Raw genomic sequence first — 19,731 nt, forward strand, 5'->3', positions numbered from 1 at the left:
TTTATTTGTAAAATCTGCATGTACCTGTTTCCAGCCTTGATATCCATCATGTGGGTTTAGGGAGGGAGTATGTAAACACTGAAATGATCACATAACTCTCATCCTATTCCTGATTGCTGGAATTGGTGGTGTTACGACTCTCCCCATGTTACAACCATACCCGGTCTCCCCTACCCTAAGTAGCACATTTTTTTTGCATATAGGAACACCTAGATCAGCAATTCTCAACCCGTGGGTCACGACCCAAATTTGGGCAAGTTCAGGAAGGGTTGTGAGGCAAAGTTGGAAATGTAAGCATTTTAAAACCAGCAAATTCTATACTGATCCATGATCAGATTTCCCAGTTCCCATTTTAGAATTAACCTATATAAATAGGTCTTGGGTCTGCAAATGCGTAGCACAAAACTAGGCAACACTCAACCACTCCAAGAAGCCAAACCATAGATGCTTAGCTCCCCCCCCCCCCCGTCCAACATTGCAGCCACACATACTATGCGACCCCCACTCTCTGGTCCCCCTAATGGACCAGGGAGGGAAGACACGTGTGTCAGATTGACGTCTGAGCCGTCAGAGCCAACAGAGTAGAATCACTACGGGTGTTCACTGGATTTGAACCAGCAACTTTCCGATTGCTGGCACAGATCCCCAGCCTCAGAGCCACCACTCTGCCCAGGCAGGACCACGGACTCCTGTAAACCCTCTAAATGGTGCCATGAAAAAAATGGTGAGTCATCAGCATGGTTATTTTTCTCAAGTCTGCTGAAACAGGAAGTTGGTTTGCTGTCACTTTCCGCCAAGAATGCAGCCCTTTGACCACCGTGACTCATGGATGTTTATGGTGACATTTATTTTATTTTGCAGGTGCTTTTGTCCAAAGCAAAGTGAGGCAGATTGCATATTACAAACACACATGCTGTCAAGTAGTCAGTTAGGCGTAAATGCAGCTCGGCGATGCTTCCAATGGATGCGCAAGCAGCTTGCATGAGCTACGCAACGACTTTCAGACAAAGCAAGAACTGAATAAGACAACTGCTCAATCAGCGGACAGTGCAACGCATCCAGAAAAAAAATACCTTTCAATCTTCATATGACATACCACTTACAGAACTTTATAGTAATAGATTTCAATTCTGAAGGACAGTTAGAAGCTGAGATTAATCATGGCCCAGCAAATGAAATGCATGCTCTACCTCACTAGCTGTTTCACAACCCATTTCAGGAACAGCTTTTTTTCCCTAAGCTGTAGGGCTGCTAAATAACCAGTGACTGGCATCTACTCTGGCACTTTCTCAACGCTCTGCAATCCTTTGTGGCTATTTTCACATCCTTCCCCAATGCGGCAGCTATTTATTGTGTATTTATTAGTCTCACTCTCTTCTCTTGTCCCTTATTGCACTGTTGTTGTCCTGTTGTTCTCCCATGCAAACTGTTCCCTCTCCTGCAACTGTGGCATAAGAGATTGACTGGGTTCCTCCAAAGACATATGACAAAAAAAAAAACTTATTGACAGATCCCATCCAAATAACCACCTATTTACCAGGCTGAGGTCTGGAAAGTGCTTCTGTAGAGAAGAGTCTCAGTGAGAATTAAGAGGCTCAGCAGGAGCTTCTACCCTCAGGTCACCAGATTACTAAATACCTCTGCAAGAGTTATAATTAAACACTCGCTCCTCACACATGTACCATGTCCTCTGTTTGAGCTACACTATATGGACTAAAGTATTGGGACACTTGGCCATTACACCTACAGGAACTTTCATGACATCCCATCCTAAATCCATAGGCATCAGTATGGAGTTGGTCCCCCCTTTGCAGCTATAACAGCTGCCACTCTTCCCACAAGATTTTGGAGTGTGTCTGGGGGACCTTGCTTTGTGTAATATGCACACCCAAGACATTTTGGACAATTCTTTGCTTCCAACTTTGTGGGAGCAGTTTGGGGAAGGCGGCCCTTTGCTGTTCCAGCATGACTGTGCCCCAGTGCACAAAGCAAGGTCCATAAAGACATAGTCGGGTGAGTTTGGTGTGGAAGAACTTCACTGGTCTGCACAGAGCCCTGACCTCAACCCCACTGAACACTTTTAGGACTTCACATCTGACATCAGTACCTGACCTGACAAATGCTCTTCTGTATGAATGGGCAAACATCCCCCCAGACACACTGTTATAGCTGCAAAGGGGGGGGGGGGCAACTCCATACTAATGCCTCTGGATTTAGGATGGGATGTCATGAAAGTTCTTGTAGGTGTAATGGCCAGGTGTCTTGTCCATATATGCATGCATATATATATATATATATATATACACACATCTGTTTTATTCTTATCTTTTCCATTATAACTTTCTGTTTCGTACAGAAGCACCACTACAGAAATTTGAGCCCCAAGAAACCAGACCATATCTGACCCTCAACCCAGACCAATCCAGTCATGTTCCTCCCCCTTTATGGAGCCCCCCGGTTGCATATTTATTACATATTTACTATATGTTTATTCTTTTCTGTTTAGTTCTTTTATTGTTATTACATTTTTTATGCTGCCATTGGCCACCTTTCCTGTGGATTACAGTTTGTTTACCTTGCATGTGACAAATAAAAATCCTTAAATTCTGGCATTCCTACAAATCAGAGCTGATTAAGGCAGATCCTGCTAGTATTTTAGTCATTTGTCTCTCTACCCATTAACTCTGGCCTAACAGAGGGAGTTAAAATGGAGTGAAGAGTCTTAGGGTTTGTGACTTTAAATACTTCCACCCTCTAGGAGAGGGGGTCATGTTCGAAAGAAGATGGTAAACGAGCACGTTTGCCAACAACTGATTATGAGCGGTGAATATTGTTTTAACTGCTCTGTGAGACAATATTCTCTCTCTGCTCCAAATGGTTTTAAGTAGAAACATTCAACATTTCTGCTCAGCCTGGGATGAATCATTTAATATATTTATCAAGTATGTCAAGGTCAAGAAGAGATACACAACACCAGAAAATGTTAAAATATGACTGGCACCCTTAAGAGGGAAAAAAACACAGTAATGTCCACCAGAGTAAAATATTAGTCATTTATTCATGGCTACCTTCCATCTGAACACAGACGTGATGCACTGTGGACACGTGGGATGGCAGTCGATACAGAACCAAACACGGGCAGTTGTCCTTACAGCCACCGAACGTGTAACTGCGGCCCGTGAAAGTCACCCAAACGCACCACAGGTGAAATGTCGATTAAGAAAAAAAATCCACTTGGTTTTCCGGCACATAAATAATGACTCATATATTTTGGACAGATGTTAAGTTCTTTCACTTAAGAAATTCCATCATTGTCGTTGTCATCATTAATATTTTATTTAAAGCTAAAAAGATGTGTCTGTGGCCAAGCATATAAAAGATTGCCTTATTATTAGTCATTTAAAAATGGTTTGTCACTATTATGATCATATTTAACCCTTAAGTTTTGTGCAATACATTTCTTTGCATAGTAAATAAAAGTTTAAATGATTAATTGCTCTCATGCACCTACCTTGTAGCATCGTCCTTTGCATATCTGGGACTCTCTTAATAAGACTGGAAGCCAAGTATTATGTTTACATGCAGTGCGCTACCAGAGCTGCTAGGGGAGGCCAAGCCAGGACAGCGGGTGTGTAACAAGGGCTCTTAGTGGGATGGGCATGTGACTGGGGAGGAAACCCCCACCCCAACACACATCCGTATTTCCACCCATGGAGGGCAACGGTAGACATTAGCTAGATCAGCCGATTCTTTGGCTTTCTGCCACTGTTGTAGGCATTCTGGGATGCCAGTAGCAGGATTCATAGATCCCCCTCCCTCAAAACCACTGCCCACAAATTTACCCCCCTCCCCCAGACAACCTGGCATGATGTGGTTTGCTCGGTCTGACCTTTGACCCTGACTTCTGTGCCTGATCAGATCCCTCCCTCCACCCTGAAAGAATTTGTTTATATTCCCCTGGAGACATTTAACAGTTGCCAGTCTGTCTGTCACTGTTTGGCCAAGTTGACTATCGATTATTTTCAGTTTTTTTTTTTTTTAAATGCAGCCAGACACACCCGCTAGACAACATGCTAAAACAAAGGACAGCGGCTGACGTCAATTCAGGATGATATGTTTGGAGCTGGACTTGTTTTGCGGTTTATATACAATCTTAGCTAGGTTTAGTGGTATGGTGAGCCAGAAGGCATGAAGGAAGCACCCTGATTCAACCCCCCCGCCCATGGCCGGGGGGAGAGGTGGGGTAGAAAGTGTTGAGCGAGGAATTGGCTTGGCCATTTACTGCCTTTTCAAGGTGCTCTTTTCTTTTAATTGTTTTTTTTTTTTTTTTTACTCTACACTTTCTTTATTCTATATATTTTTTTGTTCGCTATTTTTGCTTCTGGTAGTTTCCTCAGCCATGCAGCGTCCTTCAATGTGAGCAGGGTTCCAGACCGGGAAACATGCCTAACAATGGAGCGCTGTGGACGTTCCCTCCCTCATCTGCCCCCGGACACTTCTGGGAGGTCTGAAGGGGGAATTCCGTCGGCGCTGAAGGAACAGAGGTTGGTGAAGCCTTGGGGAAGCATCGAGAGGCAAGAATCTATGATCAGCAGTTACTGTTCTTTTTTTGTTGTTGTTGTTGTTCAAGTAAAACTAATGCCAAAGTCAGCAGCATGTAACGCAGTCCAGCCGTGGGCTGTGAAAGCGACCCTGGAGATCCTTCTTGGGGAATCCTCTTCCATTTTTAGATGCCACCAGCGGAGGGGTCAAACCCACGCTTCTTGACAGTCCTTGTTATGGTGGTTGGGGAGTTGGGGGCAAAGAGATACACTTGGTCACCACAGTTCATTGCGCATAAGCAAGTGCACCATCCCCGCCCACGCATCCCAGCATTCTCCGGGACGCCACATGCACGACGCCCAACATCGACCTAGCCACACCCTCAGGGACGTAACCAATTTCAAGATCAAACCCTGATCCTGACTAAAAGATATGCCTACATTTGGGCAGGACTGAGGAGGCCCCTCCCAGAGAGAGAGGGATGTTTTCTCAGAGGAGCATCTAAAGTATCATGATCTCGATCAAATGAGCCGAAGAACGTGGAAATCCAGTCCATCAGCATTTTTCTGTGAAAGACTAGGTGTCTCATTCATAAAACATTCTTGTTTTGGGTACTACAGGCACTCAGAAATCTAAAAGTGGCAGCATGATCGTCTGCTGCTTGATTCCGCATAATAATAATAATAATAATAATAATAATAATAATAATAATAATAATAATAATAATAATAATAATAATTGCAGAGTTATGCCATTAGAGCTTTGTGGTGAGATGGCCCCAATTTTACCGAGTGCGTATTTCACGAAAACTGATAGTTAGATACCAAGTTAGGACACTCATTTTTCTGCAGGACGCAATTCTTCTGGATCTGACAGGAGTAACACATATGCCTATAAGTGTCCTAACTTCCTCTGAAGGGCCCTCACCCTTTTTAAAAATAAAAAAATAGGACATAGGTTATCTGAAATAAAATGCTTATTACTATTGAACCACTTGTACTACATAGATCAACATGGTCTGGTTCAAATCCTGATAATCACAAACTGTTTATGGATCAGAAACCGATTTCTAAAAGTGCTGCTTATATGAATAAAATTTTTTTTACTGTAAAGTTTTTTTCTCCATAGCTAGTGACCTGCACTATATTTGTTTTAAGCCTGTTGCGTCCTCAGTGACGCGATCGTTTTGTCGCCTTTGATTTTGATCTTGAAAACTGTAGATAAATGTGTAAATAAATGCCTTACCTGTGTTTAATTGTTATTTTTTCTGCTTTCCATTTCTGGCTTAATATCCCGCTTTTAAAAAGGCTGCGCTGTCCTTGTGTGTTATTTCTGTAATATTAATAGTTGTTTGCTTTTTGTTTTGTTTTTTACATCTATTTATACTTTCCATATTTTTTTCATATCTTGCAATTGTGATGCTTGTGTCATGAAAACTTGTTTGTATTATAAGCACAGTATTGTGTGTTTTGAATATTCCTCAAGGCTCGCCCTAATTAAGTAGACAATTTGGGCTCCTTTATATGCTAACGAAGTTGCTTAGGGGGCGTTTCCAAGGTGGAGCTCTAAAACCGTTCAGCTACGCACAATTTCACGATCATCTGCGATTTATAGATCGAGAGTGGCGTACGCACATTTTTTTTTTCCGTGCGTACATTCTTACATTTTTATAATCTTTTTATAAATGAGACGCCAGCTTTGCTTGATACTGCTAGGCAGGGATGGCCCTGATCCCACTGACCTGGCTGCCTTTCAACACCACACTTGGAAGAGGGGTGGGATACGTCATGTTTTCCCATTTGTTTATACACCTGCCGGAAGCCAATGGATTAACATCTACCCCCCCCCCCCCCCCGGGAGGGAAAGAGAATACCATCCAGGAAGTATTGTGGTAAAAAATGGCAGGAGACAACAGGACAACACATACAGCAATAGGGAGATCAACAAAAACGACCCGTCCAGAATGTGGCTCGATGTGGGGCATCCAGCAGGCCAATCATGCATATGTGCCAGCAGGTGGCGAGGATGAGACACAACCAGAGCTGTGATTGGGCAGTCTAGGGGAGGCGGGCGGGGATGGGCAGTCATGCAGTGTAGTGCGCCGTGTCTGTACCGGGTCGAAGCAGACAGCGGTGCCAGCTCATGCCGTGTCCCGGGGTCCTGCTCTGCGCTAGGGCGGAGCCTGGAGCATCCGTGTGGGGGCGTGGCCATGACACAAAGGCTGCTGCCCATCAATCGGGATGGGGCCTCCCTATGCGCCCTCACCCTCTGACAATATCGGATCGGGAGAAAGATCATGGCAGTGGCACACGAGGCGAGCACACCGGGGTGGAGCCCAGCCTTTGTGCGACGCTCTGACCTCGCGCAGTCTAGTCTGCATGCAGAGTTTAGCACGGGCTTGAAGCAAGATGCTCTGGTGCCTGCAGGATCTATTCTACTCTAACCATCAAGAATGTTTTGCATCACAGTCTGATCCTGCAATAGTAACCTATTCTTACCGCTACAGTCACATCAGACCATACAAACAGATTTATGTCATTTTAAACCACACATGGACTGCAAATGTGTGGTGATACTCTTAGTAGTAAAGTATGTGAAGGTGGCCCTGTCGAAACTTTTCTCTGCACAAAGACAGATGCGGAGAGACAGGTGAGCAATAACTGAAACATCACTGCATCCTCCTTCCCGTCGTGTCACCTGCCCTTACCTGCCTCTCCAAGGTTGTCTTCCTCTGGCCTATTTTATCATTTTATCTTTCTGTAACCTACCCTGAACACACCACCATCTTTCTGTAAGCTAAAGCTAATATGCACAGCTACCCTGAACACACCACCATCTGTCTGTAAGCTAAAGCTAATATGCACAGCTACCCTGAACACATCATCTTTCTGTAAGCTAAAGCTAACATGCACAGCTACCCTGAACACACCTCCAACTTTCTGTAAGCTAAAGCTAATATGCACAGCTACCCTGAACACACCACCATCTGTCTGTAAGCTAAAGCTAATATGCACAACTACCCTGAACACACCACCATCTTTCTGTAAGCTAAAGCTAATATGCACAGCTACCCTGAACACATCATCTTTCTGTAAGCTAAAGCTAACATGCATAGCTACCCTGAACACACCTCCAACTTTCTGTAAGTCAAAGTTAATATGCACAGCTACCCTGAACATATCACCATCTTTCTATAAGCTAAAGCTAACATGCATAGCTACCCTGAACACATCACCATCTTTCTGTAAGCTAAAGCTAACCTATCCTTCTTCAGTTAACTTGCTAATATTTTATATGGCTGAGAGTTCAGTAACTATCTTGCTTCTATTGATGTTCCTTCATAGTACCTGGGGTTTCCTGTGTGCTGTTTCCAGAACCCACACCATCCATTTCCAGCAAAACAACTCTGAAACAGGCCTGTACAGTACATTATGTACCATGTATATATTTACTACAACCAAATCTCCTTCCTTTTGACAAGGAAAACTAACCCTCTAAATAAAAAAGAAACAAACTTAAACAAGTTCACTCAGATCCATTTGATAGCTCTTTTGTGGTTTTAATGATAAATAATGACATAAAGCTGTTCAGTTCCAATGAAGAAGTTATCAGTGAAGCATGCATTTAAAGCTTTGAGCTGATCAGCCTAGTCGGTTTGAGGTTCTGCTACAGGTAAACATTGTTTTAGCCCTCCTCATCCCATGTTCTTTGGGCTTGTCCTTTGAGTTCCACCCCAGATCCCCAGTTCAGTGATGCTTGGTCGCACCCGGCTTGCCATCCTAGACTGACTGTTGTTTGTTATCCATCTGTGGCCGGGGTGTCAGACCCGCATGGGCCACCAACGTGCTCTCTGTCTGGCCCCTGCTCTGCGTCTCCAGATGCCACCCACCCACATCTGCAACCACGCCCCCCCCCCCCCCCCCGGCTCACTGTAGCAGGAACTCAAATCTCCAGTGTGCATGTGTGGAGACAGGCGTGATGCTGTCGTCATAGCAACAGAAGGTGCACGGCGTTGTGTTGTTGTTGTTGTTTTTTTTTTGCTTACTTAAAGCCCCATCCTGTCCCCCCCAGCACAATGGCCGCAACCAGGATGGCTCCCGCGATGGAGCCAATTATGAGATTGGTGGCGCTAGGACCTGTGAAAGGTTACGGGGAAAGAAACATGAGAGCTGGGACTTCGGGGTCATTTTCACACAGAAATAATCACTGCAGAAATAACTACGCGACTCAAATAGCAAACAAACAAAAAACATCCAAGGAAGCTGCCTTGGGCCAGAAGTGGACTCTTTTTTTAATTTGTCATGGTGTAAAAGGGCACTTCAGGGTCTCCACGGCCACGTTTTGCTGACGAATCGGGCCGTGTGACGGCGAGCCCCACGGGTGTAGGGCTGACTGCTGCACAGCTAACCGGCCTGGAGAGCCGGCCTCACGCGGCACATCTACCCCTTGTGGAAAGCTGTTTCCACGCAGCTCAGCCTCACACAGCACAGCTAACCCGCAAGGAGAGCCGGCCTCACGCGGCAACAACCAGATCTCTCAGGGGGTCAGTGTTCATCTATAACTGAACAACTTCTAACATGGTTGGCACCATGGGCATAAATTACAGGGGGGATGGGGGGTTGTAAACCCTGTCAATAATCAAAACCAGCTAATACAATTCCCCCAATAATCGTATCTCCCCCAAAAAGGGTGTTGACCTCAAAGCCCCAATGTTCAAACCAAAGTTACGCCCTTGGTTGGCGCTATGTTAACCAGATCCAATTCCAACAGGAGACACAAGGGGAGCTCAAGAGCCCTCTGACAGATAGGCTACACCGAGTCTAATTCCACTCTCTCTGACTTTTACATGTGCCCCACATACCCCACAGTTAAACATACCATTAACAATAACAGGACAAATAAGGCACCTCCACTCATGTGACATTTACACAGTCACCACAGAGGGCAAAACCATTGGGACGCACACACACAGGGCTCAGGCTGGGTCATGTGACCGTCCCCACATGCAGAAGCACTACGAGAGGGAGAGCTGTGAAAGGGAGAAAAAATGCTTACTCTCTTCCCCACCCTGTGCCTCCAAAAATCACCCCCAGGGCCAGTATGGTCCCTGCTACTGCCCTTATCTGCCCCCTGCACAAAGGGAGAAGCATCATTGAACAGGGCTCCCCATCGCCACGGCAACTCTGAGGCGCACCCCACGACTCCTCCCCCTCTTCACCCCGCCCGTGTCAATCCCTCCCCCAGAACAACATCTCCCAGCTGGCTCCCCCCAGCTCCAGTAAATCACCACTGCAAACACATACAAAAAAAAGCACAGTACATTTAGTCCAGAATGACCTGCGATCCACATCCATTTATACAGCTGAAAATGTCACCAAGGAAATTCAGGCTAAGCAGCTTTTTTTTTAAAGGTAAAGCAGACGATCCCCTACTGGGAAACTTCAGTCCAGGTCTTTACCCAGAAGTCTTCTCATTTTACTATCTTAGTATTAACAGAGTGTGGTGAGGAAGCTTGAAAACATGCCCCCCACCCCCCACTTCCCCAGGTTGACCCTCTCCCACGTGCACGTGTGTGAGGAGAGATCTGTAGAGCAGGGCTTTCATACCAGCCCTTGTAAAGCCATAGATTCCACCATAACGAGTGGCTCCTACAGGAGGCTTTGGTTACGTGCGGAGAAAACACAAGAGGGCCTCAAAAATACATCATCAGCTTAGCGTGGAGAAAAGTGGCGCTGGGTGGAATAGGTAGGCTGCCCCTATGATTCGACAGTGACATCACAGTGGCTGGCCAATAGGAACAAGCGTAATGTACAACATGCCCGCTGGGGCCGGCGGCGACTGTAATGGAAGGGAACAGACCCTTCGGTCCTTCATCCTCGCTGGGCGGGGGCTCCTTGGGGGGGTCGGGCATGCTGCAGTCAGTCCCTGCCCAGGTGGCGTCACAGGTGCAGGTCGCCTCGTTATTGCACACCTGGAGGAGGAGGGGCAGGCGTGAGGGGGGCGGAGCAGCGACGAGGATGTGGCAGGCCCACGCATGGACACGCCCCTGCTACACTCAGCCAATCATGTGCTTACTGCTGCATGCCTGGTTAGGCAACTACATGGGAGGGACAAACGTGGACACAACCAATGGGTAGGACAGTCCAACAACCTCAAAAAATCTCATTTGCTGAGAAATCCTAACTAGTTACATGGGTGGAGCACAGCTGGCCATTATTAGAAGAGCTTAATACACCTGAGCCAGATGGGAATGGACTCACCCAGGGGGGCGGAGCATGCTGGGATATGGGCGAATGGGCAGAGCTCTACTCACCACATGGGTGGAGCTCATCTGGACACGCACCAATGGCCTGAGCTTTACTAACCCCATGGGCGGAGCACACCAGGCCGTTGGAGCCGCTAGGGCAGGCACTCATGTTGAATGACTGGATGGGCAGACACTTGCGGTCAAGGCACATCATGGAAGGCCCGCACGGCGTCCCGTCCTCCACATAGCCAAGGTCACTCTCGTCGTCTAGAAGCACATGTCCGCCACTGGTGGGCGGGGCATAAATGAGGGGAGTAGCAGTGGAGGAGAACGGAAGTGGAGCTGGCGCCCCCTGGTTGGAGTTACTGGTGCTGCAGTATGCTGAGGTGCACGGTGGGGGCTGCTCAGGGTCTCACCTGCAGTCCACCAGCTTGCCCTGGTGATTGAAGGAGGTGGGGGTGATGTCACCCTTCAAGACACCGATACGGGGGGCGCGAGCGATGTTGGCGCAGAGAAGGTACCCACAAAACACATCACTGCGCCAAAAACGAGGGAGAGACATGGGGACAGAGAGAGAGAGGGGCTGAGACAGGGAGAAGTGTAGGTGAAATGAAGGTAAAACGAACAGGAAAGGAGATTTTCATGTGGAATTTCTGCTGTGTTATTCCTTTGGGGATAAACAGGTGCAAACGTGTGATTAATCAGCCCCAGGTGTCCGGATCAAGCTGCTGACTGAGTGGATGGATGGAAGGAATTTCATTAATTTCCAAGCCTGGAAATGGCTGTACCCCCCTGCCCCCCCCCCCCCACCACCACTGTAGGCACAAGAGGCTTCTCAGAGTGTTATAGGGTGTTCTGAGAGGCCGACGTGACATTTACAGGGACGCAGTGAAGTCGCCATTAGTATGGACGGTGCTGCGCCCCTGACTGGGCTCTGCGGGGTGCCTGGCGCCCCCTAGAGGAAGGGCTCACTCACTGCTTGCCGCACTGCACCCAGCTGTCTCCATCCTTCCCGCAGTTCCCCTTCTCCGTCCCCTCCGTGTTCAGCTTCTCATAGCAGAACTTTTCTGACGAGCCAGACTCTGCAGGGAAGGAGGACACGGGCGAGTCACAGCCCCACCCACCGGGAGGGCGGCTCGCATCACTGGGCCCGACCCATCTCTGGCTTACAGTTAAACTCGCCCACCGCAGTGAGGGGATTATGACCTGACGCCCTGAGGCGTATATATCTCAGGAGCCGAGTAAGCTAGGGCAGGAGCCCGGGAAAGGGGTCAGATGCAGCACTGTACTCACTGGAGCCCCAGACGTATTTGCACTGAGTCTCCCTGGTTTTGCACTCCCCACTGTAACAGCGACCCTGTGGAAGTCAAACAGCAGCTGACAGGCATTGTCACCCCAGAACTGCACTGTATTATACATCGTGAGTTATTCACCACGGTACTTGACCTGCCCAAATACCCACCTGGTTCACCTGGCACATGTAGCCATCTTGCTTGTGCAGATTGGGGGGGCACTGCGGAGGGACAGGACATCGGTCAGCAGGTGCGTAGTGGGGTGGGGGTGGGGGGGGGGGCTGACAGTCACAAGGCGGAGGACTGACCTGGCCTGAATCGCCAGTACACGTCTCAGAGATGTCGCAGTCGTTCACTGCGAAGCGGCAGGTGAAGCCCCGAGGGTACAGCTGGCAGAGAGGGGAAATGGCGCGTGTGCATGAAAGGGAAGGGCGGGGGGCTATAGAGACCCCGCCCCAAAGAACATTCCCATTGTACGTATGACATCCATCCTGAATGTGCATGCTGGTGTTAAGGGAGCGGCATCTACAGTGACACACGCACACAGATACACACTGACTCGCACACACAGACACACTGTGACACACACTGACACACACACAGAAATATACACAGACACACACAGATACACACAGACAAGCACACGCAAACACACTTTGAAACACACTGGCAGACACACACACTGGCAGACACACACACACACACACACACACACACACTGGCAGACACACACACACACACACACACACACTGGCAGACACACACACACATACACACTGGCAGACACACACACACACACACACACACACTGGCAGACACACACACACACACACACACACACACACTGGCAGACACACACACACACACACTGGCAGACACACACATTGGCAGACACACACACTGGCAGACACACACACACACACACACTGGCAGACACACACACACACACACTGGCAGACACACACACTGGCAGACACACACACACACACACTGGCAGACACACACACTGGCAGACACACACACACACACACTGGCAGACACACACACACATTACCAAGCAGGTGTTGTTGCAGCAGGGGCCGTCACTGCAGTGTGCTCCGTTAGACAGGGAGCACTTTTTGCAGCACTCCTTGTAGCACTCCTAGCAAACACACATACACAGTGAGTACACAGACATTAAAAGCACTCGGTCGCACGCAGACAGTAGTGCCTTACTCACCGCTCTGGCGCCGCAGTCGCACTCCTCCCCCACCTCCACGTACCCGTTTCCACACTCGGTGACCTCAAAGAGCTGCCGGCACAGGACAGTAGCGTGCATTCAGCGGCACGCCCATGCGACGGCGCCCCCTGCCGGTCGGCGCGGCACGGCAGCATGCTCACCTTGGTCGGCTTGTTGAAGAGGCAGGACCCTCCGCCCTTCAGCAGGAAATCCTTGTAGTCGGAGATGCTGCACTTGGAGAACTTGCGCGGGTGCTGCACCCTGGGGGGGGGGGGGGGGGGGGGAGAGGATCAAGCTGGAACCACGTGGCCACCGTATGCCAGGCCTCGGTGCCAGCCATACCAGCCTGGGTTTTAGCTGCGCGGGAGAAGCCTGTATCTCACAGGCCAAAGTAGCATGAATGCTAACAATCACTAGATGCTAAGAACTGCTAACCAGTCACCCTCATTGATAATAAATATATAAACTAATAAATAATACTGTAGATACACATAATAATACGGGCATGTTAAAATTGCTTTGCAGAGGAGGTGGGGGCCTCTGTTGCCGCAGGAAATGTCGGGGGTGTGATGCTGGGGCTTTCACATGTAGATTGAGGTCGTGACCCAACCTGTGCCCCCCAAGCAGGCGAGAGATGGTACTGAACCCGGACACCTCTGTTATTACAATCCGGGGGCTGCGTAACCCTGTCATCAGAGGGGGGAGGTGAAGAGGGACAGGATGTGGAGTCGAGTGGGGGGGAGGGGGGCGTGTCTCACCCCGTGTTACTAACGGTACACTTCTTCCTGTAGAGGGGGGGGACACGGCGGTGACAGCCGTTGGGGCAAAGGGCTGTGTGAGTGTGTGGGTTATGTATATATTACATTGTGGGGACCAAATGTCCTCACAATGTGATAAAAACCTAATTTTTTTAAGCTGTGGGGTTATTTTGGACTGTGACTGCAATAAAAAAACTAAAAATGCTAAAAGACTTGTCTTTTGTTTGGTTACTTATTATTAAGGTTAGGGCTGGGTAGGGGTTAAGGCTGACCCCATCGGGATTAGGGTTCTGCCCAAAGAAACGAATGGATGGTCCCCACTAATATATGAATACAGACACGTGTGTGTGTGTGTGTGTGCGTGTGTGTGTGTGTGTGCGTGTGTGTGTGCGTGTGTGTGTGTGTGTGTGTGTGTGTGTGCGTGTGTGTGTGTGTGTGGAGAGAGCTTTACCCAGTGTCCTCCATAATGCAGCCATTCCACACCTCCAAACAGCCACACTCCTCTATGAGAAAGAGAGAGAGAGAAAGAGAGAGAGAGAGAGAGAGAAGTTCAGGGGGAATCATTCCCATCTGCCCTTTTCTGAACTCCCCCCGACAGATGAACGCACTCTGCAACACTCACATTTGGACAAACCCCATTACCTGCCGGATGACTAAAAATCACAATCCTTAATGATATAATTAAACATGAAACATCTGCATATTTATGATTCTGGTTAATTATAAACCTTGCTGTGGTGAAAGAAAGGGCCATGTTAATGCGCTGTGGACGTGTCAGGCCGAGCGGGTCACTGTCACGCTGCATTCCGGAATGATCCACAAGCAGAACGGCGAAGCTGAGCGTCCCACATGCCGCCAGGGCTCGGGGACTGGCGCATGCCTGAGCGCGTTGTGCGTGAGCGCGTTGTGCGTGAGCGCGTTGTGCGTGAGTGAGTGCGTGAGCATGTTGTGCGTGAGCGTGTTGTGCGTGAGCGTGTTGTGCGTGAGCGTGTGCGTGTTGTGTGTGAGCGCGTTGTGCGTGAGTGAGTGCATGAGCATGAGTGAGTGCGTGAGCGTGTTGTGTGTGAGTGAGTGCATGAGCATGAGTGAGTGCGTGAGCGTGTTGTGTGTGAGTGAGTGCGTGAGCGTGAGTGTGAGTCAGTGCGTGAGCATATTGTGTGTGAGCGTGTGCATGTTGTGTGTGAGAGCGTTGTGTGTGTGAGTGCGCGAGCGCATTGTGCGTGAGCATGTGCGTGTTGTGCGTGTTGTGCGTGAGTGCGTGAGCGTGTTGTGCGTGAGTGTGTGAGCGTGTTGTGCGTGAGCTTGTGCGTGTTGTGCGTGAGTGCGTGAGCGTGTGGTGCGTGAGCGTGTGCGTGTTGTGAGTGAGTGCGTGAGCGTGTTGTGCGTGAGCGTGTGCGTGTTGTGTGTGAGCGCGTTGTGTGTGTGAGTGCGTGAGCACGTTGTGCGTGAGTGAGTGCGTGAGCATGTGCGTGTTGTGCATGAGCGTGTTGTGCGTGAGTGTGTTGTGTGTGAGTGTGTGAGCGTGAATCAGTGCGTGAGCGTGTTGTGCATGAGCGTGTGGTGCATAAGCAAGTGAGTGTTGTGCATGAGTGTGACTCAGTGTGTGAGCGTGCCTCTCGATCCCATACTTCGTTTGTTGACTGGGTCCCACTGTATTCCCAGGTTCTGCGCCAGGCTCTGGGACAGGGACAGTGCCATCGTCCAGGTGGTGGCATACTGCAGGGGGTCACACACAGACACACACACGGTGAGCTCGCTCGTGTGCACAAGCCGACCCCTCCCCCGACCTCCATGATGACCACTACCTTACCTCGTTGACCCCAACCCCCCGAATGTTGGAGCACACACCCCCAAAGAAAGCAGCACTGCTTCTGGGGTAGTGGAACGTTACGTTGCTGTGAGGGACACAAGAGGGTGAGCCAAGGGATCGGAGAATAGGTGCCACTCAGAATTAATCACGTTCGTCCACCAGGAGTCATTTCTGAGTTCATTAACAGAGATTAATAACAGGTGAAACATCTCCAGACAGCCCCTAAGACGTTTAAGAAAGACTGCAAAGTCAAGGAGAGTTTTAAGCGATTTGATCTTGGGATTTGCCAGTGGGAGTGTGTGAATGTGACGGAAGGGACCAGTGTGACTTGGAGGATTTAGATGAAAGGTTTGTATGTACTGTGTGATTGTCCCGTCCTTCCAAAAAAGGTAAATACCAAAAATATACATACTACCCATTTTTTATGGCTTACTGTCTGCAACAAAGTTTGACATTTTTGATTATATTGACTATCTTGCTTCTATCCTAGTTTCTAAATGTATTCTACTTGCCCTTCTTTTTCATTTTTAACAAAATTTCCACACCATGGAATTCATGGAATTGGTAATATGGATATGATTGATAGAGTGCTTAAATGCAGAGACCCAATGATCAATCAGGTAGCTGAACGGGGTATGGGGGGGGCTGGGGGAGGGACTTACGTGAAGAGGTGAACAGCGTCAGCGTGCTGCTTGATGTAGCTCTTCCGATACTTGGAGAATTCACGCAGCATCTCCAATGGCTTGATGCTGATGGGGATACGGTCTTCATCTGTCCAGACCTCCACGGCAACTAGCACCACACGTGTGTTCAGATGCTCCTTGAAAACCTGAGATCAAACAGGGGTGTGGAGTGAAGAGAGTAATCTGCAGAGGTGGAAAGTTCAGGTCCAGAAAGTACAAATCCAGATCAAGATCAAGATTTGGTTTCAACCAACCAGTTGCGTACTCTGTGACTGTGACTCTATATATTGAACTGGTTGGTTGAAACAAAATTTTGGTCTGGATTTGTATTTTCTGGATCTGGACTTTCCACTTCTGGTAATATGTCCATGGGTTCACGATGCAGGGAGTTCCCAGAGCAGACACAGCTCATTGGCACATCAATGCTCTCCATGAGCTATGGAACAAAGGTGGTATGTAGAATCCAGAGTTGGGTAATTCAGGTCCAGAGAGTAAAAGTCCAGACCAGGATTTTGTTTCAGCCAGACAGTTGAATACTCTGTGACTGAGACTCTTTATGCTCAACTGGTTGGTCGAAACAAAATCCTGGTCTGGACTTTTACTCTCTGGACCTGAATTACCCAACTCTGGTAGTATCATGGATCAGAAGCTGAAGGTTGCTGGTACAAATGTAAACATCCCACATCTGCAGAAGGCCTACTCACGGCATCCACCAGGTTGACCACAGACTTGGCGAAGTTCTTGGTGTGCTGTTTGGTCTTCTGCTTTTTGAACTGCAGGATGCATGGGGACCAGATGGGGGAAAGTTCAGTTAAGACAAGGTCCAAACCCCATTGACTCCACCATGAACATTTTGAGAAAACTTCAAATTTTGATGAATTTCAACCACTCCTTGAGTGCTGAGGTTTAACAATACAGACATACACACAACAGCAACATCACTGTGTACCAAGTATACAACACCATAGAGCAGGCTTTCCCAATCTGGTCCTGACTGTCTGGCATGGAGCTCGGAGGGAGCAAAAACATGAACCGACTTTGGGTTCCGAGGACCGGATTGGGAAACATTGCTATAGAGATGTGACAAAAAAAATAAACACAGACACATACATCATGGGTGTTCAGACAGGGATAATGACATCTTTCCGTCATACTGCGGTACTGCACCCTCTAGTGGGAATTGTAGCCACTGCACTACCAGTCCCGGACAGACAGCAGAACAGAGGACACATCGCCCCCTGTGTGTGGATATGAAACACTGCTAATATCGTATTTATTCACAGATCTGGATTATAACATTGTTATCACATTGTGTCAGATACAAGCACAAACGTTTGTTCTGCGTTCCCGTTTCTGTGAGTACCAGTGTAACTATTTCAGTGAGAAGATGGCCGTTGTCACCCACCATGTTCTGGTCGCTGACAACCATAAGCTCCAGGTACTTCATCTCTTCGAATGTGTTGCGGGGCATCTGCAGGGAGAACGGAACATTTCAGCTCATCCTGAGAGAGGAATGGCGGACGTGTGTGTGTGTGTGAGAAAACGGTCAGTAGTGATGATGGCTGCATGGAGATCCAGACCGGTAACACTGAGATAAGAAAATCAGGGGGCATTTGAAAGGGAAGCCGTGAAAGTATTTAAGTAACTTTAAAGGACGAAGTTTGAGGTCAAGGTAGTTTTTAGGTCATAACATTTTTCCGGAGGACAGTTTGGAAGGAAAACTGGCGCGGGTAGTCGCCCCCAGTCAGGTGTTTAACCTGAATATTATCAGGTAATATCTGCCTGCTTTAAAGGCAAACGCCTTCCCGAGACAGGAAGGAGAATCTTGGGCGGTGGAAGAACAAGCATAGTGCCCACCTCACGCTTTTTCCTGCGTTTCAACCAGGACAGGTCCTCCAGGTCGGCGAACGCCTGCTCCTCGCTCGCTGTAGAGACACAATAGGGTCACATTTTGGTATTGTCACGATAACTGGGTGGGTGGGGGGGGTGTCTGAATCCAGCTTTATGCTTACGGTTGGTTGTTAAATGGAGACCGACCACAGAGTAAAGGTCCAGGGGAGGAAAAAGGCACAAACTGAGAGAGATACCTACACTGTTCATCCACGTCAGTAGGCCACAGCAGTGTCTGGCCCCGCCGTAGATTGTGGGGTCGAGCTACCGTGTCCTGAGTGCAGAAAGGTCAAAGGTCACAGAAAGACAGGCAAAACGCAGCCTACAGGCAGCAAATGAGCTAGAAACACAGTTGCATGAATAGAACATGTGGCTTGACTTGGGCACAAAACCATCCATCCATCCTTCATCTGTATGACTTATTCACTAAAACAGTCTTGCCCAACTTGGTCCTCAGAGCCCCCAGGACAATCTATGTTTTTGCTCCCTCCCAGCTCCCTGCCAGACAGTCAATATTTTTGCTCCAAAATGTGAACCATCTGGGGGTCCTGAGGACTGCATTGGGAAACTGCTGCACAGGATGATGGCATCAGTTGGGGCCAATCCCAGAAGGCCAAGGGACACCCTGGACAGTCCATTGCTGGGACATAGACTCATACAAACAATCACACGCTATGGGTTATTTCAATATACCAGTTAACCACATGTTTTTGGCAAATCATGAAGAACATGCACAAATTACACACACACAGCAGGGGTGCAAGTTTCGAACCCCTGACCCAAGAGGCCACCGTGCCACAAAGTGTAGCATGTGAAACGGAGTCTTCATACATGCGGTGAAGAGCGATCTGGGAGCCGCAACGGTCGTCAGAGAGTTTCCAGGGGAATGACACTCTCGCTCTTACCATGGAGTGTGTTTGGTGAAGGGGCTCGATCACGTACATGTGGAGTCCATCATCAAACATTCCGCTGAGGTAGGGACACGAGAAACACACTTGGGGTAAGTCAGGGAGACACCAACGAACGGGTAGCTGGCAGGGTTAACCTGTGAGTAGTACAACTTTGGTAGATTTCATCCATTTGCAAAGCTGGCCATTATATTGCCCTGATTCACGGAGGTGTCCTGTCCTGAGGGGACAACCACAGACACTCTGGGGACAGCGAAAGCGCGACCTTCAACAGAAAGTTAAAACAGGCCCAAAAACTCACTGAGTGCAGGACATTCTGAGTCAAATTTATCAACACCCATGTCAGCGTGGGAGGGCGTAACGAAGGACCAATCTGTGCCTT

At 48.5% G+C, this 19,731-nt stretch overlaps 1 protein-coding gene across 2 annotated transcripts in view; it reads right to left on the reverse strand.

Annotated features, from left to right (window-relative positions):
• Positions 1-3,039: 3,039 nt before the first annotated feature.
• Positions 3,040-19,731, reverse strand: part of LOC111852215 (disintegrin and metalloproteinase domain-containing protein 23-like) — a 29,462-nt gene continuing 12,770 nt past the window's right edge. Inside the window, exons 6-26 of one of the 2 annotated variants that reach the window (XM_023827846.2) lie at positions 19,347-19,410; positions 18,643-18,715; positions 18,409-18,476; positions 17,957-18,022; positions 17,256-17,324; positions 16,531-16,697; positions 15,869-15,953; positions 15,687-15,774; positions 14,510-14,561; positions 13,462-13,561; positions 13,301-13,372; positions 13,136-13,222; positions 12,390-12,470; positions 12,252-12,302; positions 12,083-12,146; positions 11,766-11,871; positions 11,206-11,325; positions 10,908-11,076; positions 10,402-10,513; positions 8,588-8,678; positions 3,040-4,772 (exon numbers count right to left, since the gene is read on the reverse strand). In XM_023827846.2, coding sequence (XP_023683614.2) covers positions 4,727-4,772; positions 8,588-8,678; positions 10,402-10,513; positions 10,908-11,076; positions 11,206-11,325; positions 11,766-11,871; positions 12,083-12,146; positions 12,252-12,302; positions 12,390-12,470; positions 13,136-13,222; positions 13,301-13,372; positions 13,462-13,561; positions 14,510-14,561; positions 15,687-15,774; positions 15,869-15,953; positions 16,531-16,697; positions 17,256-17,324; positions 17,957-18,022; positions 18,409-18,476; positions 18,643-18,715; positions 19,347-19,410 — 1,831 coding nt within the window. In that variant the 3' untranslated portion in view covers positions 3,040-4,726. The remainder of the gene's footprint in view (positions 4,773-8,587; positions 8,679-10,401; positions 10,514-10,907; positions 11,077-11,205; positions 11,326-11,765; positions 11,872-12,082; positions 12,147-12,251; positions 12,303-12,389; positions 12,471-13,135; positions 13,223-13,300; positions 13,373-13,461; positions 13,562-14,509; positions 14,562-15,686; positions 15,775-15,868; positions 15,954-16,530; positions 16,698-17,255; positions 17,325-17,956; positions 18,023-18,408; positions 18,477-18,642; positions 18,716-19,346; positions 19,411-19,731) is intronic. The other variant, XM_072700276.1, reaches the window with a different exon arrangement.

The sequence above is a fragment of the Paramormyrops kingsleyae genome, chromosome 16 (genome assembly GCF_048594095.1).
Source record: "Paramormyrops kingsleyae isolate MSU_618 chromosome 16, PKINGS_0.4, whole genome shotgun sequence".
Taxonomy (NCBI): domain Eukaryota; kingdom Metazoa; phylum Chordata; class Actinopteri; order Osteoglossiformes; family Mormyridae; genus Paramormyrops; species Paramormyrops kingsleyae.